Raw genomic sequence first — 27,631 nt, forward strand, 5'->3', positions numbered from 1 at the left:
TTTCTGGTGGCCCATCCCATCAGACACTGCTCCATGCTGCAAAGGAGTCACAGTGGCCCTGCTGAGTTACCAGACAAGGGGGTCCTTGGCCGTGCCACACTCTTGTTTATTTTAAATGAATTTCTGGCATCGTTACAAGGTTTTTGGCTAGTTGAGAACAGGTCTGCAATGCTCACCTCAATGAAGTAATGGTAGAAGTCAGAGAAAGACAAAGCTAATTTTTTCCTAATGTGCAGACTTGGATGGTTTGATGGATGCACAGAACAGTACAGTAAAATAAAAGAAACCCAACAACCAGTTCCTCTGGGGACTTGCACATTGGGCTGGTTTGGTTGAAGCAGTACGAGGTTACAGTTCACCCTGTGCTCCTCTCCTCTGTGTAAAAGTAGGAGATCCTGGAGACTCCTCTGCTCTTCTCTTCCCCCCCTCATTTCATGTGCGTGCAACCCTGAGCCACTCGCCAGTCCTGTTTCAGAGCGAGGAAGAGGAGGGTTTGCTCTCCTGGCAGCTGCTGGAGACCCCGGCTGGTACCTCCACATGTGTGCAGAGGCACAAGAAAGCAATTCTGCCATCACGGTGTCCCTTCTCCCCACCGGCACCAGCGCATCTCCAAATATTTCTCAGTGTGCTTGCAGAGGAAGCAGGAGGTTCATCTGATGTTGCAGTAGACTTCTACAGCCCCGTGCCGAAACCTGGCTCTCGCGCGGTGACACGGGAGTCCTTGCTGGTGCCCCGAAATTCAGGTCTCTGGAGAAGAAATGTTTCCTGCTGTGCTTTGTGTACGGAACGGAGCAGATGCCCAAGGCTGCTCAGGGCAGCCCGCGGAGCACTGGCTGCTGCACAAGAGGCAAAGCCTGTGCTGTTTGAGGTATATTTAGTTGCTTTTATTCTCCGTTCCTCTATTACTGCTCCATTTGAACAGTTGCTGGATACCATCAAAAGGAAAGAGTAAATCTATTTGGATTTCCCTGCTTGCTCGAAGGGAAAGACAGCACACTGCAGTTTTTCTCTGCTGCTCTGGCCTAATCCAGACATTCATTTGATTCTTGTCTCCACGCTACTATGGATATTACAAATATACTCAAGTAATGAAAAGAGGAGAAAAAGCTCTGAAGACAGATGGTAAACTGAATTAACGGAATCCCCACACAAATAGGAAAGCTGACTTGGGAGCGAGCCAGGAACAAAGAAATACAACATTACCTCAGTAAGAGCATAATTGCTGTTGTTTTGACATCACCAGATACTGCAGAGCATCACAGGGTTTAAACCTTTCCTCACTATCACATTTCTGAGAGCTCTTTGAGAGAAATACCAGCGTCTTCCTCCTTCATCACTGCTGAGTTGCAACCAGCACCTGAGCAACTTGTTGCAAACTAGAAGCAAGTCTGGGTGAGACTGAAGGAGCGATGGTAGGTGACGTGGGATGTTTACCTCTCGATAGACGTGCAGGCATCCAGGCAACTCTTTTCCCATGTCTTTTTTTCTTGGCTGTGCTAGATTATTTCTCCATACTGACCCAAACAAAATTATTGACTTAATCCCCCTCTTTTTGATCAGAAAGGAACAGGAAAGAACATCTATTAATACAATATTTTTTTAAATTTATTTTTAAGCGCTCTGCGTGTGTTCTTTGGTGATGAATCAATACAAGTAATGAGTTTCTTCCATCACTGCTATTTATGTCTCCTGTGCTACTGTGCAAAGCCAAAGCCCTGCAGGCCCTTGGCACTGGGGTCCCATCTGTCCCTGCTGCCGTGCCCACAGGGCTGCGGGTGCCAGGAGCACGGGCAGCTCTGGGGAGGTGCACTCTGTTCCTGCACCTCTTGTCCTTGGTCCCTCTGGAGAAGGTACTAATGTCCAAACTGCTTCAGCCTCTCTCCTCCTCTCCCTCCGAACAGGAGGGCTTATGGCACTCGTGAGCCCAGATATCCTCTTAGCCTGGGAACTAGTCAAACACGGTGGAGTAAGGTGTACCAGAGAGCATGTGGCTTTAAAATACGGATAAATAGGCTTGAAATATATCTGTAAAATCCACAAAACCCTAGTGGGAGCCCTCACGCTCCTTCCTGCACGTTCCTGTAGTGTGCTATGAGCCACGCTTGGCTCTCCAGGGGCTTTTCTTCCCAGACATGCTGATTCAAAGTCTTTGCAAATCCTTTTTTGGGAGACTCCAAGAAACTTTGTGTTGATACTGTACAGGGAAATGTTTACTGGGCTGGGATTGATTGCTATGGTGTGCTATCGGTGCTAACTGGTGACAAGTCGTTTACTGTGTCAAATCCTCCTTGTGCTGTAAACATTGCCATGGAGCCTTCAAGGTGACCTGCAGCTGGTGGGGAGGCAGGTGAGGGAGGGAAGGGGCAGGAGGAGGAAGGCTTTGCCTGATTTTTACTTCTTCCTTATGGTCTGTATGTAGATAATACTATAAATATTCTACCTTTATACTGGAGACTGTGCTGTGGAAAACTTGGTGGCTGGTGATGAGAAAGGGTAGGACACTGAGATGAGCTGGGATTTCTGCCAGGAAGAGTTCCAAAACTGCAGGAGCAGTTCAGCCCCCAGATGACCCTGCAGTGCCCTGGTACTGGTCCCCACACTCCCTCCTGCAGCCACGCTTTACCCACTCTTTACTCATCGCTTGGGCTTCTACAAGCAGTGATGTAGGTACAATGCGTGGCAGATGCTTTGGGAACAGTATGGCTGAGGATGCAGCCCCTGCTCTGTGTGGGCTGAGTTCACGGTGGGCTTTGGCAAGACCCTGCCATGATTCTCCCACAAAACCCAAGTATTATTGCCCTTGCTGTCCCAGAAGCTCCCGACAGCCCCACCATGTGCTTCTCTGTCCTTCGTGCTGCTGTGTGGTGTACCGCTCTCCAAAACGTGGAAAGAAGATAAATCCAACCACCTTGTCCAAGTCATTTTCTTTTGCGCCACAGGAAGAAAGTGTCACTTGTCAAAAAAAAAAAGCATCATTCAGTGGAAATCACCATCTCATTAGGAAAACCCCTGTTTAGGGAGGAAAAGTCTTTATATTTAGATCTCTGTGCTGTGGTGTTGCAAGACTGGAGCTCACATTTCCATTTGCTCAACGATGCGGCTGCTGTGGTATAGATACCATCTCAGAAACACCACATACAAACTCCAGTGAACAGTTTCCACTTCATTTCTGCAAAATAATGCTGCAAAATCAGTGTTGGATGAGTTGTTGGTGAGGCCAATGGGCTTTAGAGATACCTGGGGTTTATTTCGGGGCTTTGCTCACTGAGGTCAACCAAATCACTCGGCACAGGGGGCAGTGATTCTTGTCTGACGGGGTGCTGCACGAGTGGTCAGATGGTGGGTGATTCAGAGAAATAGCAACCCCAGAGAAGGGCCTTTCGTCCGCTGTTGCCTGCGGCAGAGGTGGTTACCTGTATAAACCCATCTTCTAATGACCAAGCTCCAAGACAGCCTGATTTGCTGCTGAGGGTTTTGGTGATGGTAGGAAGGAGAGCACCAGTCCCATGCCTGGGAACAGACACTCAGGTGCTCCATTTGGACACCTGGGATTGTGCTTTGACCACAGATGAAGGATGGTCACCTTCAAGGCCATCAGCCTAATTGCAGTTACTGCAAAGCCTTTGTTTCTGAGTTGCTGAGGTTGCAGGGACCTGGTGTGGGGTGCCACCTTGGCTGACCCTTCTGCAGAAGTGTGATCCTCCCTGCTGTGAACACACTTTCATTTTGGAAAGTTATTTTAGAAACCTTTGCTCCAAAATCTTCTGAAACAGCTCAGATTTGCTTATGACTAATCCAGATCCTGCTTGTTTGGATGCCAGTGCAATGTGTCAGCCGAAACATTTGTTCCCCACCACCACTCTGGTGTTTCCTTCCTGACCCACAATCCACCCTCTTCTCTGGAATGGTTCCCCACATGGCAGGTCTCTGCCCCTGAAGCTGGGTCCCCTCCTCAGCTGGCAGACAGTCTTTGGAAAGGGTGGGGTTCTCCTGTTATGCATGGCTGGGTGCAGAGGGCACCATGTCTCTCTTCGGGCTTGATCTGTCGTTGGATGAAAGGCTGCACTGCCTTCCTTTCCTGGGCTAGGCAAGCCAAGCCACTGTGTTTGGTCATGGCTGAGAAGATCAGGGGCTAAGCTGACCTTTCCTTCTCTCACCAGCCATTGAGAAACCGAGGCTGAGTTGCCCCATGCTCAAGCTAGAGCAGCCCTCGGGGTTCCACTGACCCACGTGGGCTGGTGATGGTGCCTGGGGAGGGATGGAGGCTCAGGGAAGGACGAGTGAGTGTCTCCGCATGGCAAGGGTCAGAGCCATGCTCCCCTCTGCCTCCAGAGCAACAACCAGCTCCTTTCCCAGGGCTACCGAATCCCAAAAATCAGCTCAGCGAGCAATACAGACATTGCTGTGGTCGCTGGGGTGTCCCAGTCGCTGCTAGATGGCACCAACTGAGAGCTGGGGAAAGCACCGAGCTGTTTGCTAAGCTGGGATTCATGATTTTCTTTTTTTCTCCAAGGGCAAGTATGAGCTGGTCGGCACAGGAACCAGCACTGAAATTGCTAAGCTGATTTAATTTAACTTTTTTTTTTTCCCTTTGAAAAAGTATCTAGAAAGAGAATAAATCATTCTGCTGTTGATTCCAATGAATTGGAAGTGATCGAGGCCAAACTTGCACTGAAATTACAAAAGATGTGAATGATGCAGATTCAAAAGTCTTTGCTGCAGAGAACAGTATTTAGGTACAAAAAGTGGAAAGAACATTATTTAGAACTTGTTTCAAGATCGTTCCCGATGGTGGAGAAAAAAGACAAATATATTCGAATCCCTTTTGAAGTGTTAAACGTATTTTCTTTCGTGTCTCCAGTACAGCTCAGCTTTAGGTGACACCATTCTCCGTAACGCCAGGTGACCTAATTCAGAATTTTTATTTTTTTTTTTCTTTCACAAAATGTTTACGGAACTCCTTCCAGCAGCTCAGAGCACCTTGTGAGCACCCTGCTCGCCAAAGGTGACCCGAGGTGTAGCCACGCCGACCTTCGGGAGAAGAGACGGGTCCCCACGGTGTCGCGTTCCCGGAGGGGTCCCGCACCCCCCCGCAGGGGGCACGGAGCCTCTCTGAGGAGCCAGCCGGGGTTTAGGGGCCGGGGGGGGGAGGGTGGGAATCCCTGACCTCCTCCCTCTGCCCGAGCCTCGGCTTTATTCTCCCTGAAAAGGAGTTTTTGTGCGCGGGGAGCGCGGCCGCCGCTGCCGGGCGCGGCAAATCCGCGGAGCTGAGCGGCTGCGGCGGGTGGTGTGATGCCCTGACCCGCCAACGACAGCCCGGGGCTGGCTTTCCTTTCGGAAAAGGCATTTGCATACCCTCTGTTCCCTTTATTTGGGTCGTTGAGACTGAAGAATGGGCTGTCTGAGGGCCTCCCCCCGCCTTAACTCTTTGAAACTCTGCTCCAGTGTCTTTAGACACGTCTTAAAATTTCCAGAAAGGGGGATTTGAAGGCTGCTTTTGCATCAGGGAAGGGCGAAAGGGCTGGAGATGGAGGAAAAGCCCGACAGCGGAAAGGTGCCAGGCACCTCGGAACTGAAAATGCGCTTTTGTGCAGCCGCAGACAGAGCTGGGGAGTTTGTAAAAGTCGGCCTCTGCGAGCACTTGAAAATATCTGTGAAAACAGGAGAGTAAGAGCAAGTCACAGTAGTGCCAGGCACAGAAATGTGCTGCAGGGTGTGAAATCAGAAAGTGGAACTGACTAGAAACAAAACTACAAGTAGCCTAATTGCTGTTTAAGTGAACAAAACGCAAAAATAAAACCCAACAAACAGTGAACTAAAGCAACAACAAAGATCCCCAACATAAACCAAGTGTTTTAAAACATTCAAACAATGTAATCACTTGTTATTGCTGTCAGAAGAAATGAAAGTTTCAGTGAAGTATTTGACTTTTGAGTATTTAAGGACAGCTCAAATCACAGCCCAGCCACAGATTTCTCAAAAAAATCTTCTGTGAGATGATGCCAATCCCCAGTTTTCCCTCATTTCCTGGCACAGTGCCGAGCCCTGGCTGCTGGGGGTGCTGGAGCTGGGCACGGGCTGTGGCTGGTGGGTGTCAGCCCCGCTGCTGTGCCAGGGTGCCAAGGGAGCCCCGTGAAGCGGGGCAGGATTCGGCCCCTGCACCTCACCGCATGCTGCACCCACCGCGCTCAGCTGCAAAATGGAGACTGGGATCTGGATTCCTGTAAATTGTTTTGAGGATGACAGCTGGGGAGAGATGCATAAGCAATAAAATCATCATCGTGGGTTTATTTTTGTTCCCTTGCCATCCATTGGCATCCCTGCGGTGTAAGGAAATGGAGGGCTAGAGGGAGAGGAGGCAGAAACACATGCCTGGGAGCCTTCTATTAGTGTTCCTAATTATTGAATTAATTCTCTATTCATACGGTGTGCTTCCTTCCTGCTGCTCTTTGTAAGTGGTCAAAAATGCATCTGTATAATCCATACAAGCTTAATATCTGACCAAAAAACATAGAAAGGAAAAAGTGACTGCGAAAAGGAAACAATAAGGGAGTAAAGTTCCCCCATCTTTTACGTGATTTGCATTATTTTAATCAGTGGCTATTTTTTATTTCTACTCGCAGCAGGATTTTCCATGGATGGGCCTTAGGAACATAGAGATACTGTTGGCAGATTTCTGTTCAGTAACTGAAGCTCTTGCCCTGGGTAATGGGAACATCCTGGAAGATGAAGTAGCAATTTTTCTTGAGTTAGCCTCAGAATTTTGAAGTGTCATACGGGCCGTGGAGCGATGAAAGTCCAGGAGCTCACAGGCCAGCTCTGAGCCTGGCATGTTTTCCTGGTGGCACAGCCTGGGTTAGCTGTGCCGAGGGCTCTACATCCTCCTGGCTATAAGCATCACTCCGTTTAAAATTCAACCTTAATCTGCATTTCTCATTAATTTTGATAAAGCATAGAAATTCAACAGATTACTGTCTCTTACGGTATTCTTCTTCCACATTGTATTTGACTGTGAGCATTAAAAGCACTGTGATTTACTGATATAACTTTTTTTTTTTTCCTGGACAGGTGAGGTCTCAGCCAAATCCCATAAAAGTCCTTTGAAGTCTTTCCATTGATTTTACTGGTAGTTGGATCTCACTGGGCTTTAGACTGAGCAGTAATCAGCACAAAAGGTGAAGTCTTGTTTCCTTTGTACTTGTAGAGTATAAACATCGCTGCTACTTAACACACTAATGTGATGGTCAGTTGGGGACAGCTTTCTGCAGAAGTAGAAGCCACCTGAGTCCTGGTTTGAAGCACAAAGGGCTTTGTGGCTCCTCTTGCCTTGGCCAGGTCTTGGCTGCTCAGCACCTCTGGGCTCAGCCTCGCGTTCTGCAGAGCACAACTAATACATCTGCAGGAGGATCTTCACACGTACTTGGACTGTCCTCTGAGTTCCAGAGCCAGAGGCTCTTAGAGCAAACCCCTGTTTATGGTGAACCGCGTGCTTTCCCTCGGCTGCCTGTCCAAAAAAGGAGGTTGTCTTCCCATAAAACATCTTCCCAATTGCTCTGCTCTGCAAATCACCTGGCAGAAAACGCTAGGACATCGGGGGAGCTTTTATTCTGTGTATTACTTAAAGTGTGCTTATGTCCATCTTCGCTTAAGGCAGGAAGCCCAAATCCAGTTTTCTCCCTTCGTTGTGCCTCACATTCCTCCTATAGCTTTTCCAGCAAGTGAGTCCTTATGTTATATGTATGTGCAATGAAAGTGAGACAAGAGAACGGGAATAACAGCTCAGGGTACTGACTGGGGAGGCAGAAGGGTCTGAAGCTGTCCTGAAACACTTGTTTTACTGAAGCCCTGCACCTACGCTGAGGGTATATCCCCCACCATGATCTCCATGGAGGCAGGCAAGAGCATCCCTTCCCAATAGCTACTTGAAAGAAGACATCTTATAAATAAACACAGCACAGTAACTTGTTTTTAATCCAATATTTATTTAAAATCAGTATTCCCACATCCCCTTTGGAGCACTCCATAACTAACACAACCGTATTGTGTCTGTGGGCTGCAGCTGAGCACCCAGACAGCCCCGGGGCTGCTCACAGACCTGAACCATTTTCCTGACTACAATGTTTCTGTCACCTGTGGCTCCTAAGGAACAAAAGGGCAAGAATCTGAGCTGGTGAATATTGTTGAGGGCCCATTAAGCCAGCACTGTTATGCTGATTTACACCTGCAGACCATTTAAGCCGGTACTCCCTGCCCTACACTGGCAAATTTATGAATTAGCCTGATTGCAGAATACCCACATCTGAGCCAAAGGAGTGATGTTTGACAAGCTTGCCTGAAATCTCATTAAATATCTGTCCCTCTTCATTCAGGAGAGTTAAATGTTCTTTGAATATTCTCTGCAGAGGCAGTATGATGTGTTGGAGAATCTGACGACTCCAAGTGTGTAATATTGCAAGTGCAATTTAGGACAAGTCAAACAGAAACTTAATATTAACTGTGAAAACAGTAGGAGAATGGTTGGACAGCATCTCCCCCCCTGCTCCCCTCTTCTCTACAAGTGATTGCCAAGACCTATATACTGCTTCAGGAAAAAAGACAGACATGAGGAAAACAATAATTTAATGTTAACAAAACCAGATATCCCTCCTCGGAGGGACAGACCCTGCAAGTGCCGTGTTACCTGCCACAATTCTAAGAAGGAATTGAACAGTAAATAACGAGGCCACATGGAGAGAGGCTCCCGGTGGGGCCCGGAGCAGTGGCCCACCCGGGGTTACCTTTGCTCAGAAGTGGGGACTTGGAAGCCAGCAGAGGCTGTTGGCTTTCAGTTGAAAGGAATGTTCTTTTCCTTAGGATAAAGGTCTTAGCCATACCTCTCAAATCTTCAATATTGATAATTTTGCCACCACAAATGAATTGCAAAGTTTTCGGTTTGTTATTATTGGTCTAAATTAACAAAACCCGGGTTTGGCTCAAACGCCACGGTTTTTTTTCTTTGTTTTTAATATATGCAACAATGTAAGGATGATGTTGGCAATAGTTTTTCTCTTATTACTTTATTGATTCTACTCAAGCAATGAAGTTTCTCATCCAGCAGACTAGTGCTGGCAACGCAGACTTTCCAGTGTCAGAAACTTCATTTTATGACGTTTTTTCCCCAAAGGAAAAAAAAAAATGATGCTGTCTTTCATCTTAAACTGAGCATTTGCAGGAAGGCTTTGCAGTTTCACACCCAAAAGCCTTGCCTCGAGTCTGTTAGGAGCCTGTTAGGATGTGTCAAACCCGTGCGATATTCGGCAGCAGAAGGGCTGAGTTTTCCCCATCTGCGAGAAGCTGGAAGGAGGCTCCCAGCGCCGGGATGCGGAGTCTCCAGTGCCTCAAGGGTTACACTGGGGCACTGCTGCTGCCGCGCTAATACAGCCTAAGCTGATATTAGCCAAGCTTAACTTCTTTCAGCAGTTTGCAGATGGGAAGGGGGTGGGACGTCCTGGAGTCAGCAGTTCTTCAACAAGTCCAGGATCGCCAGCCATGAGCTGATGCGTGCGAGGGGAGAGGAGGGGTTCCCTGCTGCTGGTGAGTCCGCTGCTATTTTTATTTATTTATTTTGTCTTCTTGAAGTCTCGGTGAGGAGCGCGGGTGGCTCCGGGTGGGATCCCCGAGGGCTTCGCCCAGTCCTGGAGCAGCCGCAGGCTCCGCGGCAGTTGGGCTCCGGGATGCCGATAAAACAAAACCGAAAAAAAATAAATATATATATATAAAAAGAAGTGTTGTGGGAAACCCGTCTGTGCAGTGGGGGACCCCTCGGGTGCTGCTGCGGCGGGAAAAGGTGCTCTCGGCTGCTTTTCTCGGCGCTGCGGTGGGGGAGAGTCCGCCGGCGGTGCTGGCAGGATCGGGCCCAACCACCAGCACCAGCAAATTTGTGGCTTTTGCAGTTTCCTGTTGCTTCAGATGTTTCTAAGAGCCTTAGAGCCGGGAGGGGGGGAAAGCTCCGGCCCGGCTCTGGCTGCAGATCGCGGCGCCGGAGGCGGCCGGTCCCGCGGGGGCCGGGGGGCTCCAGCCGCTTCCAGCCCCCGGGGCTCGGGGACCCCCCGGGGCACCTCTGTGGGCTCAGCGGTGACGGCAGCTCTGCCTGCAGCCCGCCAAGGTCACCTGGATGCAGAGATGGAGGAGGCTGGGTGCTGGGGGTGCCCCGGGAGGGCTGTGCCCCAAAGCCCTGGTCCCACAGGTCGGGGTTCGTTCCCGAGAGCAGGAGCCCTGCAGAGCCCAGCAGACACGTTCAGTTGTGGCTGGCACCCCGCGGGTTTCCCGGCTTTCTGTATATCGAGTTTCAGCCACCCCGACTTCACGATAGGCTTATCGTGACGGATGTCGCTATGGGTGGGATCCCCGAATGCTGGGGGCTGACACGTGCCTTCCTAACCAAACCCGGGGATTTCACACCTCCTCCGAGCACGTAGCCACGTGTGTGCTCCGTCCTGGTGGGAAGAGCCTGCTGGTGGGGCTGTGCCCCGGTGCTGGGCACAGACGTGGAAACCTTATCTGTAGGCACGAAATACCCGCTCCGGATGTTAAGTGTGGTGTCTTGTTTGCTGCGTTGCATTAGTGTGTGCCTGTTCCTGGTGCATCCCATCCTGGGGACCAGTTGGGTTGGGGATGTGAAGAGGATGCTTGCAGGGGTTCAGAGAGGCTCCTGGAGGGTCCCCAGTTGTTTCTGGAGGTGTACAGCATGGTGGGTCTGGCATGGCCACCGGGTACAACTGCTGAGGTGGCTGCGTGCAGCTGCTGGGCCTCCTTGGAAGATCTTCTGCACCAACCAAACGTGGTTATTTGCGATTTACTGTCCCAGTGAGAGCGGTCCCTCACGCGGTGACCGGTTCTGCAGTGATCAGTCTGTTTTTACTGGCTTCACATGCACGAGCAGAACTCAAAGTTATGCTGCTTTCAAAGCGCAGTGATGCTCTCACGAGCAGGAAAACATGCAGAGATTATTTTGAGAAGCTCTGGCTGTTTGCGAGCACGGTGTTTCGGTGATGACCGCAGGCTGCTGGCGCAGGGCCTGGGCAGGCAGAGGGCACGGCGGGAGCTGGCAGGTCTGTGCAGCAGGCAAGGCTGCCGTGCCACGCTTCTCCTGCCCATTCCGCTGCCTTCGGTCCTGCAGCAGCAGAAAGGGGTTGCTTTCCTTCAGGTCTTTTGGCACAGGACCCGTCTCTTTCTTAACCCTTATTTTCTCGCCCCTCGTTGCGCTGCGAGGTTGCCAAATAAGTCTTGAGCAACTTTCAAAGCCGCCTTTGGCTGCGAGTTTGTTTTGGTGGGATAAAGCCTGGGTTGATGCAGGCAGTCACGCTCTACGTGCGCGTGGTCTGGATAAAGCCCTGCTCTCTCCAGGTACGCTTATGCCTTCAGGGTCCCCTCGCTCCCTCCTGTCTGCGTGGACAGGGTCCTTCAGAAAAGCACTACAGCTTGCAGGGCACTTCATTGGTAATTAACCTGCTCTAATTATAGACAGCTTACTGTAAGCGAGGGATACAACTGTATTTATTATAGTTAGACCATGACACTAGTGTTGCTTTTTTTATCCTCCCGTTCTTGATGTCGTTTTCTAGTTTCAGATCCCGGTGTGACAGTCACAACACTGTCTGCATGGGCACACGTTTGACATGCAGCTGGCAGAGGGCCCTTTGGGCCGCTGGTTTGTCCGTAGGGCTCTGCTTTCACCACAGTGGCAAGTCAGTAAGTTTTGGAGCTCTTCAAGCTGTAATATTGGCTTTAAGAGAATGGCTCCTTATAAAAAAGACAGTGCTTGGCTATCATACAGTACAAGCTGGCAGGTCTTGGCCTCAGTCTCCGTCTTCTGCAGCGGCCGATGAAAATCTGCAGTAGGATGCTGCCCATGCAACGGGCCCAATTTCCAGGATCTTCATGGCTGGAAGCAACGCCAGCTGCAGTTTGGCCGCTTAGCCCTGCTGCAAACACTTTCTACACAACTGTTCATGTTACAGAAGGCAACATGAAATTGAAATTTGACCAAGTAAGAGTTTCAATCCAGTCTGAGCTGTTTGTGAAACAACGCAGGCCAAGGCATGGCTGGGAAGTGATGGACAAAACGTTCCTGTTCTTTCCTGTCCTCTGCAGGACTAGCTCTGAGTGTGCCACTGCGTTGTCTCTTAAGCGTTTTGGAAGGGTTTAGGTTTCTGTGTTGCTTTGGGTGATGCATTCCCAGGGCTGCCAGGCTTACCCCAATATAACGCAATAGCCATGCAGGATGCTCCGTGTAATTCAGAAATGACTTTAAGCTGGTGCTGCTGCCAAAAGAAAGGGCAGCAACAAACCTAAAAAGGTTTGCAGCTGGATCGGTCCCCCTGCGCCGTTCCCTGGGCTGCTGCACAAATATTTGTGCTGGCACCTGGGAAAGGCAGGGTGGGAGTAGGAACAATGGCAGGAGGCAGGCAGGAGGGCTCCTTGCACTGTCAGAACTCGTTATGCCATCCAGCCACAGCTGGGGATGTAGTAGGGCATCAGAACCGGCGTGGGCTCGGCTGTGGTGTGCTCCAGGCAGGGTGGGAGGTGGGTCTGCGGTGGGGGGGCAGGGGGGGCTGCCCTGCTCCCACTGACTGGGGCCAGGCAAAGCACAGGGTGCCTCTGGTGACTGGTCCCTGTGACGAGGCTCTGCAGTTCCAACGTTAACGAAGCCACCCGGAACTGTACTGCTGCCAAGGTCTCCAGCTGCCCTCCCTGTCTCTGTGCATGCTTCTGGCCCCATCGTGGCACTGGTGCGTGTGATGCCATATGATAACCCCAGGCGGGGGGTTGGTTGGCAACTAACGATTTTTATCATTGTTTCTGCAGGACAGTTAGTTTCGTGCCGGCTCAGCTGCCTGCTCCAGCCAACAGCCGTGCACCCCAGGGTGGGTGTGAGGCAGAGGGGAGCACTGTGGCCCCATCCAGCCGTGCTTTGGGTTTGGGTCACCCCAGCCAAATTATAGGACAAGAGAAAATGGCTTCAAGTTGCCCCAGGGAAGGTTTAGGTTGGATATTGGGAAGTATTTCTTCACTGAAAGAGTTGTCAAAGAACAGGCTGCCCAGGGAAGTGGTTGGGTCTCCCTCCCTGGAAGTATTTAAAAGACATGTAGATGTGGCACTTAGGGATGTGGTTTAGTGGTGGAATTGGCAGTGCTGGGTTAACGGTTGGGCTCGATGATCTTTGAGGTCTTTTCCCACCTAAATGATTCCATGGTTCTATCCCGCTGCACAGAGAGCAACAGCAATCAAACCTGGCGCAGCGTGCGCACGCAGCGGGAGCGCGGGCACGGCCAGCTCCTGCCTTCTGCTGCCCCTCCAGCCCCCGGAGTCACTGCGACCCGTCTCGCACACACGGACGTGGCCGAGGGCTGAGCCAGGCACGGAACTGGCAGCGTAGGGACCTGCCCGCGTGCCTGTCCGTGCCCGGCGGTGATGGCTGTGGGTCCGGAGCAGAGCCAGCCCCCACCAGCCAGGGCAAGGCACGCTCCTGCGCTTGCTTCTTCCCCGCCTGTGCATACGAAAGTGGAAGATTTCACCCCAAATCTCCTTTCCTCCACCCAGCCCCGGTCTGGAGGCTTTGCAGGCTGAGATGATGGAGGGCCTGGCTCTGGCATGTCGAGGCAGGGAGACTGAAAACGAGCTCTGCAGCAGGCTGGGGAGGGGGGTTACATCCCCCCTGGGTGCGGCGAAGGGCAGCGCGTGGTCTGCAGGGTGCAGAAAGCGATGCGGGGCTGGGAGCGTGGGGGCAGACGGCTCTACTGCAAACTGCAGCCTTCACTGAGCAAAGGAAGGTGTGCTGTCCGTAAAAGAGGAAAAAAAAAGAAACCAGAACAGTGAAATAGGAGTTAGCAAGGTCTGGAGCTGAACTTCCCCAGCCCGCTGGGTGCTGTGGTTGGACACCCCTTTCCTTCCCCCACCAGCCCCGGCCGGAGATCCCGGTGCCGCTGCAATGGCCAGCACCGACCATGCGGAAACCTTGGGCTACCAGGGTTCTTAGCAGGACTGTGGCCTCTAAAGATGCTACTAAGGTTTATTTAATTCCAACTGAAATCTGAAGGCAAACGTCAAAACTCTGCCAGGCAACGAGCCATCAAGCTCTTTGCGCAGCACCTTTGTCTTTCCGCTCTGGAAAACCGGCTGTCATGGGTGCAGCTGCCTTCTCCCTCTCCGTTCAGTGCTCCTCTTTGTACTCCGCCCCAGATAACTATTTTTGTGCAATTATTTAAGCTGTTTGTTCGCTGCCTGTCACAAGGCATTCAAGAACCGGATAGGATATGGGACAACCAACCATCAACATCACTCGAACAAAAAAAAAAAACATCAAAAATTCCCCCGACAAAACCTCTTCTTCACAAGAATCGATATTTAGGAACGATCATGGGTACCTTTGGGAAGTGGGGGAGCTTTGCAGACGCTCCGGAAGCGGTTTCCAGAACTGAACCCCAGCCCTGGCAAGGGCAGCACCACAGTGGGATGCAGGGACGGAAAACGGCCCCAGTTCATTCGTGCCAGCAGGGCTTGGTGCTTCAGCGGGAGCCCTGGCAAACGTGCCCAGGATTCACTGGCACCTGTAAACTCTTTTCCATAAGGCTGAGGGGCAAATTCTCACTTGCTTTAGTCACCTCCGTGGGTTGCTTGCAGGATCCCAGTCCTCTGCCCGCAAGCGTGGGCGGGATGTGGGCAGGGAGGGCTCAGGCTGTGGTTTCCCCAGGTGAAACGCTGCAGCCCCTGGGCTGGTTTTGGCCCAGCTGTGTGAGCGGTCCCGACAGAGCTGCAGGCAAAAGACCAAAAAGCCAGAAAACCACACAGCCTTGGGGGTTTTGCTTTTGGTTCTGCCTGGGTTACGATCTAGCTCAGGGGAATGTCCTGAGCCCGCTTTGGGCAAGCGTGCAGCAGCCGCGCTGGCGCGAGAGGGGTTATGATGAGGGGGCAGTGGGTGCCAAAGTATCCCAGGTGGGTTTTGCCATCCGAACATCATCCTCTGCAACCACAGGCTGAGGTTTTAAACCTGGTCAATGAAAGCTTGTGACTGGTTCATCATGTGCCAGCACCGGGTAATGGTTTAAGGACATTTCAGGAATTAGAGGAGCTTTTTCATCACCATGCCTGAGGCAATCGATAGACTTCAGGGATAACAGAGCTCTGAGCTGTTAAGTTTTTCCTTTCTGGTAGAAAACTTAAAATACTTGCACAGGCTTCCTAATGCTTTGTTATCCAGAGGAGTGGCAGATTTGGACCAGGATCCCAGTCTCGGCTTTCCTGTACGTGTGAGTCACGGTGGTTCAGAGTACTGCGGTGCCCATCTGCTTGGGGATGCGAAGGGTATTTTTGGGTTGGTTCACGTCTGTGAGCTGTGCTGGAGCGTGGCGAGGAGGTGTGGGATGGAGGGATGGAGCTTTCCGGGGGGATTTGGGATCAGCAGGTGAATAGGTGGACCCGATGCAGAGGGATGAGCTGGTGCGTGGCTCCGAGCACTCTCCATTTCCAGCCAGCCAGATTTTGCTCTCTGAAACATCAAAGTGTGTAAAGTAGGATCTCTGCACCACCACTGAATTATTTATTGAATGATTTCTCTTGGCAAGGGTCTGGTATGCTGTAGAGATTTTAGATACTTTAAATATCTCTGTTTATGTGCGATTACTGTGCTCTTTCTGTAAAATTGGACTTGCAGGACATTGAGCTCCTTGTTAGCATTTTTCCTTCCCTTTTTAGTGGATGCTTGCAAAGCTCTTGTGTCTTGCAAATGCATTTCTCGGCAGCACAGAGCAGGAGGGAGCGGAGGCCAGTGCTGCTCCTCCGGGTTGCTTGGAGATTCCCATCCTTTGTCTGTGCTTGGCATTGGGGTGGCCAGGACGCTGGGGGGGGAGTCAGGGGGTCCCTGTGCCCAGCGCTGGGCTCTGCCACTGGCTCCGTCCCCGGGAGCCACAGCAGAGCGTGATGCTGTGGTTGGGCTGAGAGGAGCCCATGCTGTTCACACCTCAGATATTTGGGGAGAAGGAGCTTTTCAGGAACATGGAGCAGGAGCATGAGATGTCTCTGCAATTATTATTCTAGTGGCACAAGTGTTAATCATGTCACCCAGAGCAGAAGGAAATTTTATTTTTATATATTTAATATATATATGCACGCATACACACAAGCCTATACATCATGTATGCAGATCTATAATTCCATGTGTGTGTATATATATGTATAATGGTACCCAATCCTTTGGCAGCCTTCTCTCTGAGACAATTTTTCAGCACCAGGCGTTTTTCTGCCTGCCTCTCCTAAAAAAATAGTCCCACTTACATCACTGGGCCAAATTTATACCATGGCCCCAACCACATGCCGGACCCTGTCATGCATCCCTGTCCTCTCCCCGCTCCTCGCAGTGACCAGAGGTCACACGAAAGCATTGCTGGCTTCCTCGCCGTGAACCTCATGTGCCTTCTTCCTCTGCAGCAGATCAGAGAGGCTTGACCCGAAGGCAAAGTCTTTTTCCACGGCAGATAACGCTGCCTCGCTGGCCACGGAGGGACAGCCCGGGGTGGGGGTGAGCAGGGAGGCAGTGGGATGGGGACCTCACCGCAGCCCCGTGTCTGCTTCCCCAGACACCCGGTGCAGGGTGCACCGAGCCCTCGGCTGGCACGAAAACAATTTGAGCTGAAGAGGCTTAGAGACCATTGAAACCTTGTTCTTCAGTAGCCTTGTTGGCAAATGACCAGTTTAACAGGTTGGATGGGTCTGATTCCCAAAGGAAGGGGAGAAGGATGTGGGGGGTTTTTTTATTAGCAAAAATAAAATACAAAAATTATAACCTGCTTTTATTACATTGCTTGCTCACTGGGTGATTCCGCAGCGTGCGGCGCCGTGTGCCTTTCCTCCCTTGTTCGCTATCCGTGCAGAGAGATGTCCAAGAGCAAATATGTATTCTGCATCCATCACCTCTCACACCTTCTTATATTGTCTGAGTCCCAGTATAATAATCCAAAAAAAAGCAATTTAATCTCTAAATTGGTTTGTTTTTCTTAAATTTTTTTTCTTTTTTTTTATTTTTCTTCCCAATTATGACTCACTGGTTTGTAGTGGAACCATAGTCAACGATGACTAACACCTTTGCTTTGATTCTTAAATTAATATACAATTATGATTTGACCCTGCAAAGAATTCTGTAATCTAAGTAAAACACAGTAATTGTGGTTTATATATTGTTGCACTTGAGAGTCAATTATTTCACTCACAGTGGGTAAAATTAAGTGCCTGCAAGAGTGTGTTTTGGCGGATAGGGGGCATTTTTGTTTCTAATGGAAAACACAGTTTTGGTGAAAATATACTGTCCCAAAAATGAAAGCAGTGATATGTCATATGGAAGCCGTGGGAGTTCAGGTCAGTGTGATCTGACTGAAGGTGAGAGACATTAAAAGAGGAAAAGGGCTATACCCCAGTGCAGGCCAGGGAGCGGGTAGGAGTCCTGCAAAAGTGTGTGAGCCAAGTATCGCTTGTCTTCTGCTTCATTTTGGGGCTGTTTACTGGGTTTCTGCACGTTGATTCTTCCATAGTTTCGGACACTTTTGGTGCTCGTGTTTTCCCCTTTACATTTATCAACGCCTTTACTCTTTCTCAAGCCGTTTGTAAGGCCCACGGGCTGTCTGGCTTCCTGTCTCACGGCAGGGCAGCCCTTCTGTGAGGTTTTCTGGAGCTATCTGTAATGATCAATAAGTCTATAATGGCATTTCCTCTCTGGGATTAACGCTGTTCAGCTGGCTTTGTGCCCGCTCTAGAGCATGGCATTACCATTTCCATAAACGCTACGGTGTAAAACTGTTAAAATGGAGAATAAAATGGACCTGTTCTCAAACTAGCTGAAAATAGAAAGGTGGCCAAGTGCTCTGAGTTTCCCAAATTTTCTTCTCTTTAATTAAAACAAATGAGAAAAAAAAATACACAGGTTTGGAACAAACTGAAGCACGACAAAGGCTGGAATTCATTTTTTTGTGGTTGGGGATCTCATGAGATCATAGAATCATAGAATAGAATCATAGAATGGTTTGGGTTGGAAGGGACCTCAAAGATCATCTAGTTCCAACCCCCCTGCCATGGGCAGGGACACCCTCCACTACACCAGATTGCCCAAAGCCTCATCCAACCTGGCCTTGAACACCTCCAGGGATGGGGCATCCACAACAAATCCATCATCTGCTCTTGTGCAATCTTTTTGCATCTCTGTCTACGTGAGCGTGAGACCCGTGTGCTGCCGAGCGGCCGGGGTGCTGCCGCCTCCGCTGAGCCTGACCGCTGGGGCTGGGAACTGAGGGTTCATCCAACTCCTTGACTTCTGTGCCCATATAAGCGAAATCTGTGGAGGTGCACGGCAGAGACCAGCTTGGCACCATCCCTGGTTTTAATTACAGCAGTGATTAGGAATTCGTCGCCTGTCGTCTCCCAGGAGCTGCTGCCCCGGCCAAGCGAGAGGAAGTTGGTGGTACCTGAGCTGCATTTAATGACATTGGCTCCTCCTGGGGTTGCTGGCTCAGTGCATGCTAGCATGAGGCTTGGGGGGAAAAAAAAAAAAGGATTGTACTCTGCAAGCAATACACAAAATCCTCAAATGCCCTTTGCCTGCGCAGTTACAGCAGCCTGCGTTCCTCAAAACACATTAATTGTTGCAATAGCTTTCATTTAAATTAGTAAATGAGTTCCAGCCATGCAGCCCAACTACTAACTGCCAGTTTTATGTGTCCCTGTGAATTCCAATGCTCCCTTGCTCTGTGAGAACGGAGACTTTCACGTAGTGACATAGTCATGAGATGATGTGAATCCTCGTCTCGGTCACCCGAGCCTGTACTGGGTACTGTGAGCAGGTTTTTCCTCTGCAGAGGAAGGTGAGGGAGAACAGCCCAAATTTTGCTGTGTGCTGCCTTGTGCAAATCTGCTGTCACCGCCCTCGTTCTAGGAAAGCAACTACAAATCTCAGAGTCTGGGGTCTGCGGAGCTGATTGTGGGAAAAGAACAGCTTGAAGAGTTCAAAAAACCTCCTGCTCTTTCGCTTGGGTGAAATCCCTCTAAAACTGCCTCTGGATTGAGATGGTTTAGGTCCTGTAAATTCCGTTTCCTCAGTGAAATGCGTGAGCAGCCGGTGCCGTAGCCAAGGACACGGATCTGGGGCGAGTGCCGGCTGCCGGGAATGTCCCTCTCGCCACGGCTCACGGAGCGAAGCCGTGGGTCTGCGGGCTCGGAGCCATGGCGTGTCCGCCGGCTGCGCTTTGTAGCTCCTGGCAGCAAATAGTTAATTCTCTCAGACAGACCGAAAAGCTGCTTGTTTCATTTTGGTTTAGCCCTATAAAGTCAAATGAAAATAGCCTTTTTTTTTTTGGTGCTTCAATATAGGGATAGTAATTAGACATTTTGCCCAGTTTCCAGCATAAAATGAATCATCCGCCTCTTCCGTACCCCGCTGGGAACACATGGTGGGCAGGAAGACGAAGGCATCTCAAAAGGAGTTCTGCTTCCCAAGAGTTCTGCTTCCCAAGCAGGCGCCCGAGCGCTGATGCAATGGTAGGAAGGATGTGATGGCACGGCTGCACAGGACGGGTGATGTTTTAATTGCATTATGCATACACCAGTAGTTCGAGGCTGTTCCCACACTGGTGTCTGTCACTAAAAGTCCATTGACCGTGCTGGAGTTACAGAATCGCTTCCAGCAGGAAAAGATCAAAACCGAATCACACAGTAGTGCCGTTTATAACCAAAAAAAACCCAAATAAATAAGCATTGTCTGTGTGGTGATGGGCTGTTCACAAAGGCTGGTCGTGATTCAGAGCCCAGGGTCACTCCTCACTGCCCAAAGACCCGCTGCAGAAGCCCCGTTCACCCCACATCCCAGTGGGGGAGGTTTCGGGCACGCCGGCCAACTCGGGCAGCCCCAGGCTCTCACCCGTGCATGTTCCCTCCCAGCAACTAACCAGCACTTTTTCCTTTCTCAAAACCACTTTCTTCCGTCCTTCCTTGCATATTTGTTTCTGTTCTCTCTGCCATGTGGGAATACTTTAGGAATCCAGTGGTACTGTGAAGTCCTGTTTGGAATAAATGGAAATGTCGGTGTTTCCCTGTGCCACGTGCACAGACAGCCGTGGTGCTCGGCTTGCTCACGGGGAGCGTGCACCGCAGTGGGTTCACTGCAGGTAACAGAAATGGGGTAAAACCACTGGAGAAGGGGTGCAGTGGTCATCCTGCTGCTGCTCCTGAGGCTGAGATGACAGCAGCGGCCGCTCGCGTGGTGGGAGACCCAGCCCTTGGCGATGGGAGACCCAGCCCTTGGCGATGGGAGACCCAGCACGGTTGGGCTGGCTTTTAAAAAAATTGCTATTAGTAGTTATTTTCCTGATCACATGAGAAATACATCCACAGAGCGTGCGTTGACTGCGAGATGCTCACCTGCTCAGCTCGACTCGTGGGAGCAGGCTGGGATCCGGGCAGCTCCGAGCCCTGGTCCCCGAGGCGAGGGAGAAGCAGCCTCCCATGGGCAGGAGGGTGCTGGGGCATTTCTGCTCTCTCTGGATCGTGCTGCTCCTCCCAAACACACCTGGGCCCTTTCCTGGCCACCTGCCCAAGGCAGGTTTGCTGCCCCAAGCAGATCAAGTAGGGGCTGATCAGAAATCACTTTGAGATGCAAAATCAAGATTAACTGTTGGGAAAGCCAAGCTGGATGAGCTTTGTAGTGCAAAAATTGAATTCCATCCCAAAGGAGGGTCAGTGACTGGGGTTACAGGTCTCAGATTGAATGAGGGGATTCAAAGGTGCTGAGAACTTCCCTTGACTGGGTAAGTTCGCTGTTGAGAACAGGATCTTGTTCTTAATGTATATGTTTAGTCTTCATTGAACTTAGATTATTAAGTGAAAGTGAGAAAACATAAGCAAATGAGTTTGTCAACCTTCTGCTTACCAGTAGCACTTCTACTTTGCTCTCCCAGGGATTCCAGCACACTTGTCGCTGCATTTGGGCAGAAAACTAAAAGGATTTCTGCTTCCAAGTGCATTTTCTGATATTATTTGCCATTACTTATATCTCTGTCACTGCGGCATCCTATGAGATGCTCTGCAGTGTACTTAGAACGAGTCACTAACAAGAAGAATTTACATGTTTGTTTTTTTTTTTATTTAAATGCAAAGGATCTAAAAATCTTGCAGACTTCGTGGTCACAGGAATCTCCGAGTTCCCCATGGAAATGGGCCAGCAGCTTCCCTTGGGCAGGGAAAAGTGCAATTCTGTCTTCCAGTCATACGTCTTTATTTAATCCAGCTGATGTGGTTAGGAATGAAGGATTCAGCCACCTGTTCCAGGGGTATGATCTGCTGCATGACAAAAACTTCAGGTCAGTGAGAAACAATGTCCCAAGTAGGAATTTAGCAGAAGGCAGCAGAATGTGGCACAAGTGGTCAGAAATAATAAATGTACCCTGAGAGTTTGAGATGAATGTTCTGACTTTTCACCTGGGAACAGATGGAACGAGTGGCGTTTAAGTAGTTTCCCTGTAGGTCTGGTGTAACTTTGGCTGCTGTAGCACGTTTTGCCCCACCATGGAGGCAGATGCTGCCAACAGCCCCCTGCTCATGGCACTCAATGGGCCGTAGTGTCCCTGCCACTGCTCCAATACAGGGAATATGTTCCGTGGGAAGCCAAGGAGCAACATGCCCATCGCTTTGCTCAGGCCAAATACTTCCCAGCAATTATAAGTGATTCTTAATTCTGTAGGAAAGCATCGTACCTTTTTGGCAGGTTAACAGGGTGCTTTTGATGGCACTGGAGCAAATTTTTCAAAATCCAGGTACTGACATAAATGACACCTGACACATGTCAGGGGGATGCAAAGTCAGTAAAGGTGTCATCACGCTTTCTTCATTATCCATGTTATAACAGAAATTTATTCCCATATTGTATAGAGTCTGGCTTCCAACACTTGTTCTTTTTATTACAGCCCTGGCTCTCGTGATGCTTGTGCCAGGGCTACCAAGTTCAGATGTCCGTGGGTGCCCTGTACCTGGACAGATGTGCAGAAGGGCCTGGCCCCAGTGCTCCCCAGGCCATCCCTGCAGCCCAGCAGGGCAGAAGCATGTGGCTGTGGCCGAGCATCCCTCCATGGCATCACTGCTCCGCTGTTCCCACGAGCACCTTCCCAGCTTTCCACTTGGCTGCACAGGTGGATACAAAACGCTGCTCACAGGCCAATGTCGAGGGAGTTATTCTCAAGATTTCAGTGTAACCAGCAACCGAGGCAAACTGGGAGGCTGCCTTTGGTGGGACAGGCTGTGTTTCTGGGAGCAAACAGCTTTAGGCCGGACTGGCTGAAATGCTTTTTGCACAAATAGCTAATTCATCAGTGGCTGAATAGGTCCCTGGCTGAGCTCTCCCACTTTTTGTAGTTTGCTGGTAAAAGCGTGTTTGGCAAGCTGCTTTTCATAGCCTGACGTGGAGAAAGGCTGGAGGCAGAAAGCAGCTCTCCATCTCAGTTCCTCCTAACATCGCAGCCACGGAGTCAATATTGTACTGGATGAGCAGATTTCTGCAAAAACGCTCAAAGTTCAGGAGAAAATTACCCTGCGGGTGGGCATTGCCCAGTAACAACATCTGGATGCTGGTTTATTTGCTGGGATCATCGTGACTGTTCTTGGAGGGGGCGAGTTGTGGTCCCAGAGGGTTTGCACAGTCGGGAACTCTTGGGGGAGCAGAGGTGGCTGCGGGATGTCGGGGTGGCACCGGGGTGCAGCATCTGGCCCAAGGGATGGCTGGATGCCCATAGGAGGGAGGTGGCCCCGAACATGGGCTCTGTGTCTCTGTGTCACTGCCACCACTCCCTGCTGCCCCTTGCTATGTTTTAGCCTGACAGAGGGTGAGGTTAATTGTTTGTTGTGGGTTTTTTTTGCTCATGCAAACCTAAAAACTCCTCCAGAGCCTTGAGCAAGAGGTGTCCCCTGTTCGCAGGCTGGCCTGTGCCCGCCTCTGGAACTCACTTGGCACAAATACAGGAAAAGGCTGCGAGAGGGTAGTCCTGACCTTCAGCACAACCCAGACACTGTTCCCAGGAGGAAAAAAGCTGGTTTGTGTTAACGTCAGTGGTGCCATTGTGCAGGAAGCCCTGGCCCTGCCATGGGAGCGAAGCCCCTCCGTGCACCACTCTGTAGCTCCACGAGCTGGAGCGAGGCCAGAGGACAAGAGGAAAGGGGCTGCCTGGGCTCCTGTGGCAGAAAAGCTTTCTCTTTCAGATCTTGGCTGCTGGTAAAGTCACAACTGGAGCTGCGGGGCTTAGCAGGAAACCTGAACCGTTTGGATCCCTCCTCTGCAGCATCTGCTTGGCTTGGCCCTTGCAGGGCTGGCCGTTACTGGGCACCCTGGCAGGGAGTCGATACTGTGCCCTTACTGCAAATACGAGTTATTGAAAATGCTTCTGCCCCAGGAGCAGCGAGCCGGGTGCCCGGCTGCTCTCTCCAGAGGAAAGTAAGGCAGCCTGCGGCGGCTGTGCGCGGAAGGATGCCCGCTCAGCTCCTTGTCCTCTGCGTTCCCAGCGAGCAGCGCTCACTCTGAGAGCCTGGCACAAGCGAGAGCCGCTCTCGCTGCGCTCACAGCAAGGGGATGCTGGCAGGTACCAAGGGAACGAGCTGGGGATGGCAGAGCGTTACCATCCTGTGTCATAAAACTCGTCCCCTCGCCTGCCTCCTCCATGCCCAGCCCTCTTCGCAGACACGGAGAACAGGTTTCCTCTTTGCTTTTAGTTCCAGTGCAGTCGGAGCAGGGCAGGGGCTGGGGGGTCCCCTGCAGCCCCACTGTGTCTGAGGAGCCCGGGCTCCAGCCCTTCTCCTGCCGGGACTGCTCCCTGCTGGAATGCCCATTGGGGAATGCCCGTTGGGGAATGCCCTGGCACTTCTCCCTCCCAGGAGCCACCCACCTCCCCCGTGGAGCATCCGGAGGCATCGCATCTGGTGGGGCTGCAGGGTGGGGACCCTGTGGTCGCCTGATACCCCAGCACTCCCTTATCCCCGCTCTGCAGTCCCTTCTTGTTTCTTCCAGGAAACATTTAAGCAACGAAATTAAACTTTCCTTGGCTTGAATCACCTATAATTTACCCTGATGTAAATCATAAGGAACTCGAAGTTGAGAAGGTGGAGCTAGCAGAAGGTGGTGTTTCTGAGCGTGTCTGTGCCGTGTTTGGCACACAGAGGCACGCTGGCTTTGCCCCGCTCTCTGTGAGCTGCAGGTTTGTGCCCGGAGCTGGCACTGTGCCGCCTGTCCCTGCCATGCTGCCTGTCCCTGCCGGGGGCTGTGGCCACCACGCAGCCCCCATCCTGCTCAAGGAAGGCAGAGTGAGTTCCTGGTCGTAGTTGGATCCCAGAGGCTGTCACAGCATCTGTCTGCTACAGAGAACTGCAGCTGCACTGCCTGACGTACGTTTGCACTCGGTTGTCCTTCAGGAGGGAGCTGTCTGCTCCTGCTCACCCTTGCAGGGATGTTTCCTCCTTTCTCATATCGTTTCCATAGATGCTGTTCTCCAGTTAAGGCTGGTGGTGGTAGGCAGCCCCTGTGCCCGCAGAGCAGCGTGTTTGCCATGGCTGACAAGGAAAAGCATGTCCTCCTCTTCCCCAGCCACGCAGAGACTGGCACTGCCCATGCCCGGCTGGCAGCGTGGCCTGACCGCATCCCTCTGCCTCTTGCAGAATTCACCGTTTCGCTGCTGGAGAAGATGCAGGCTCAGGAAATCCTGCGGAGCCTGCGGCTCCCCGAGTTCGACGACCTCAGCCAGTTTTTCCGCAACCTGCCGGCCACGGCGCTGGTGGGCATCGGTGCCTTCGCGGCCGTCGTCGCCTACTGGTTTGCCAGCCGGCCCCGCGCCGTGAAGCCGCCCTGCGACCTGCGGATGCAGTCAGAGGAAGTCGAGGTGAGGCCAGGGGCACCCTGCTGGGGTTCACCCGAGGTTTGCACACCTGGAAATGACGGCAGGGGATGCCAGGAGGTGCTTTTGTTTGCTTTGAGGGCTCCCCAACCTCACCCTGAAACCAGTTGTGTAGCGCTATGCCAGGGATCCCTTCACTCCTTAATTCACTTTTTTCTATAAACTGGAAAACTAGAATACAGCCCGTTAATTCACTCCCTTGGATTTTCAGTTCCCTTGGCTTTTCTCAACCATCCATGACCAAAAATTACAGGAGCTGCCATTGCATGGGAGGAACCACAGAAAGCCAACAGCTGGCAAGATCAGATCAGCTGGCACTTTGTGTGGGCTCAGTACTGAGTTTGCTGCTGCAAGCTTTGTAAAACTAGGGAAAAGAAGATCCGAATCCATGCTTAGAGGCTGAGGAGTTATTAATTTTCATGCTTGCAAAAGGTTTTAAAGTTTAATGAAGCTGCTCTGCTTTAAAGAGCAGAAATATTTCTGAAAATTGTTTCCACTTTAGATTAATATCTGAAAGTGCGATGAGAATTCTTAAAGCCTTTTGTGATGTTCTCTCTAAAATGTTACTGTCTTTAATTCCAACAGTCTTTTAAAGGGTGGGAGTAATTCATATTTTCCAAGACAGTTTTCCTCTGTGGTTAGGGCTTTAGTGAGACTTTCTCCTGGCTCACGGCACAGTCCTGGTTCGGTCACTTTTGCCCTACGTGCCTCCCCTTGCTCACTCCTAAAACACCCCTATGGAACCCACGCACTGGGTTCTGGGGTCTGGTCTCTGCTTTCATCTGTCCTTGGTGTTGGTCTAGATGCCCCTGAGAAGGTGCCCGTGGTGCCAGTCCTGGAGACCGGTGGAGCCCAGAGCAGTCGCTCCACCCAGCACGTCCCCACTCCATTATTTGCAGATTTATAATTCCTCCTCAAATCTCCTTGAGAAATATCAACCATCTCCTGTGGCAACGAGCTGAGTCGAGTGCTTCTCTCAGGACAGGTGGTTGTCCATGTCACTGGGGTGCTGAGGTGGATGTCCTACCTCTCCCATCCCTTTGGGTGCTGGGGCAGGAACACAGTGGTGGCAGCAGAGGTCCCTCCAGCATTTGGAGAGTGTGATGCTTTATGGTTTGGGGTCTCCCCATCTCTGCCCGTCGGGTGGTGCTGATGGCTGTGTCACATCATGTCGCGCAGGGCCTGGCCGGGGCACGCCGGTCGGTGATTGGGGACAGCCCGCAGCTGCTGACGCACTACTATGATGACGCCAGGACCATGTACGAGGTCTTCAGGAGAGGATTCAGCATCTCCGGTGAGAGCGCGATGAGGAGGAGGCCTGGGAGCAGAGGTGGGGAGAGGTGGAGGACCAGGTGATGTAGAGCTCCAGTGATGAAGGCAGCTCAAAGGCCTAGGGAAGCTCAGAGTCTGTAGAGGCTGAAGGAACGTGGGAGCCCGTGAAAGTGTGGGATGCCCAAATGGTGCAGAGGCCCATTCGGACTCAAAGGCCAAAGGAGCGTGGGAGGCTCAAAAAGGAATGGGAGGCGACCAGAACGTGGGAAGCTGCAAAATTGTAGAAGTCAAGAGTGCGAGAGGCTGGGAGAATGGGGGAGGCACAAACGGTGGAGACGCTGAAAAAGTGTAGGAGAGCCCCAAAGGTGCAGGAGGCACAAAGAGTGTCAAACCAAAAACAGTGTGGGAAGCTGAAGGAGATACAATTGCTGAAGGAGATACAATTGCTGAAGGAGAGAGGGAGGCTGAAAGAGTATGGTAGGCTAAAAAAGTGCAGTAGCTCAGAGAGCGTAGAGTGTAAGAGAGCGTTGGAGGCCCAGAAACTGTATAGTGGGAGACTGCAAATGTGTGGAAGGCCAACAAAGTGTAGAGGCTGAAAAAGGCGTGGGAGGCTGATGAAAATATGGGAGGCTGAAAAAAATTTGGGAGGCTAAAAAGGTATGAGAATGCCAATGAGATGTAGAGGCTGAAAAATGTTTTGGAGGCCAACAAGATGGAGATGCTGAAGAGGTGTGGGAGGCCAAAAGCGTGCGGGAGAATGAAAAGATGTTGGAAGACAACGAGGTATAGAGGTTAAAAAAGGTGTGGGAGGCCAAAAAGACGTGGGACACCCCTTGAGAGGTTAAAGGCCCAAGGAATGTAGAGTCACCAAACTTGTTGGAGGTCCAAGGACTGCAGGAGAGAACATCATCATGGGGAGATGAAGAGATGGGAGCCCCACTGAGGGTGTGGGAGAATGGAAACCTGTGGGTGGCTGAAGAAGGGAAGAGGCCCTAAAAACATGGGAATCCACAAAAGTGTGGAAGGTCAAATGAGTATAGTGGCCCAAAGAGTGAGGGTGCCGAGAAGGTATGGGAGGGAGAAAGTGACTGAGAGGACCACAGAGTGGGAGGCCCAGCAAGTGGACATCTTGGAGAATGGGACGCTCAAAGGGTGGAGGCCAATAGAGTGGAAACGAAGTGAAAGGAGACCCAGAAATGGAGTCTCAAACAGCGTGAGAAGCCCAAGAGGTGGAGGCCGGGAAAGCGGGAGATCCAGAGACTGGGAAGTCCAAGGAGTGGAGGCCAAGGAAGGAGGAGTGTGGACGTTACGATTAAGGTTGTTATTTGCAAGGTGTGTTATTTTGCCCTTAACGCCGTTGAATTTTACTGAGCAGTCTCTTGGTACCACGAGAGCTCTTTGCCACCACTGGCAGA

At 51.2% G+C, this 27,631-nt stretch overlaps 1 protein-coding gene across 2 annotated transcripts in view; it reads left to right on the top strand.

The window, feature by feature from the left end:
- The first annotated feature begins 9,508 nt into the window (after nucleotides 1–9,508).
- Nucleotides 9,509–27,631, top strand: part of ACSL6 (acyl-CoA synthetase long chain family member 6) — a 46,023-nt gene continuing 27,900 nt past the window's right edge. For both annotated transcript variants that reach the window (XM_086621507.1, XM_086621506.1), the window contains exons 1-3: nucleotides 9,509–9,573; nucleotides 24,709–24,929; nucleotides 26,124–26,238. In XM_086621507.1, coding sequence (XP_086477633.1) covers nucleotides 9,537–9,573; nucleotides 24,709–24,929; nucleotides 26,124–26,238 — 373 coding nt within the window. In that variant the 5' untranslated portion in view covers nucleotides 9,509–9,536. The remainder of the gene's footprint in view (nucleotides 9,574–24,708; nucleotides 24,930–26,123; nucleotides 26,239–27,631) is intronic.

The sequence above is a fragment of the Tauraco erythrolophus genome, chromosome 16 (assembly GCF_009769465.1).
Source record: "Tauraco erythrolophus isolate bTauEry1 chromosome 16, bTauEry1.pri, whole genome shotgun sequence".
Taxonomy (NCBI): domain Eukaryota; kingdom Metazoa; phylum Chordata; class Aves; order Musophagiformes; family Musophagidae; genus Tauraco; species Tauraco erythrolophus.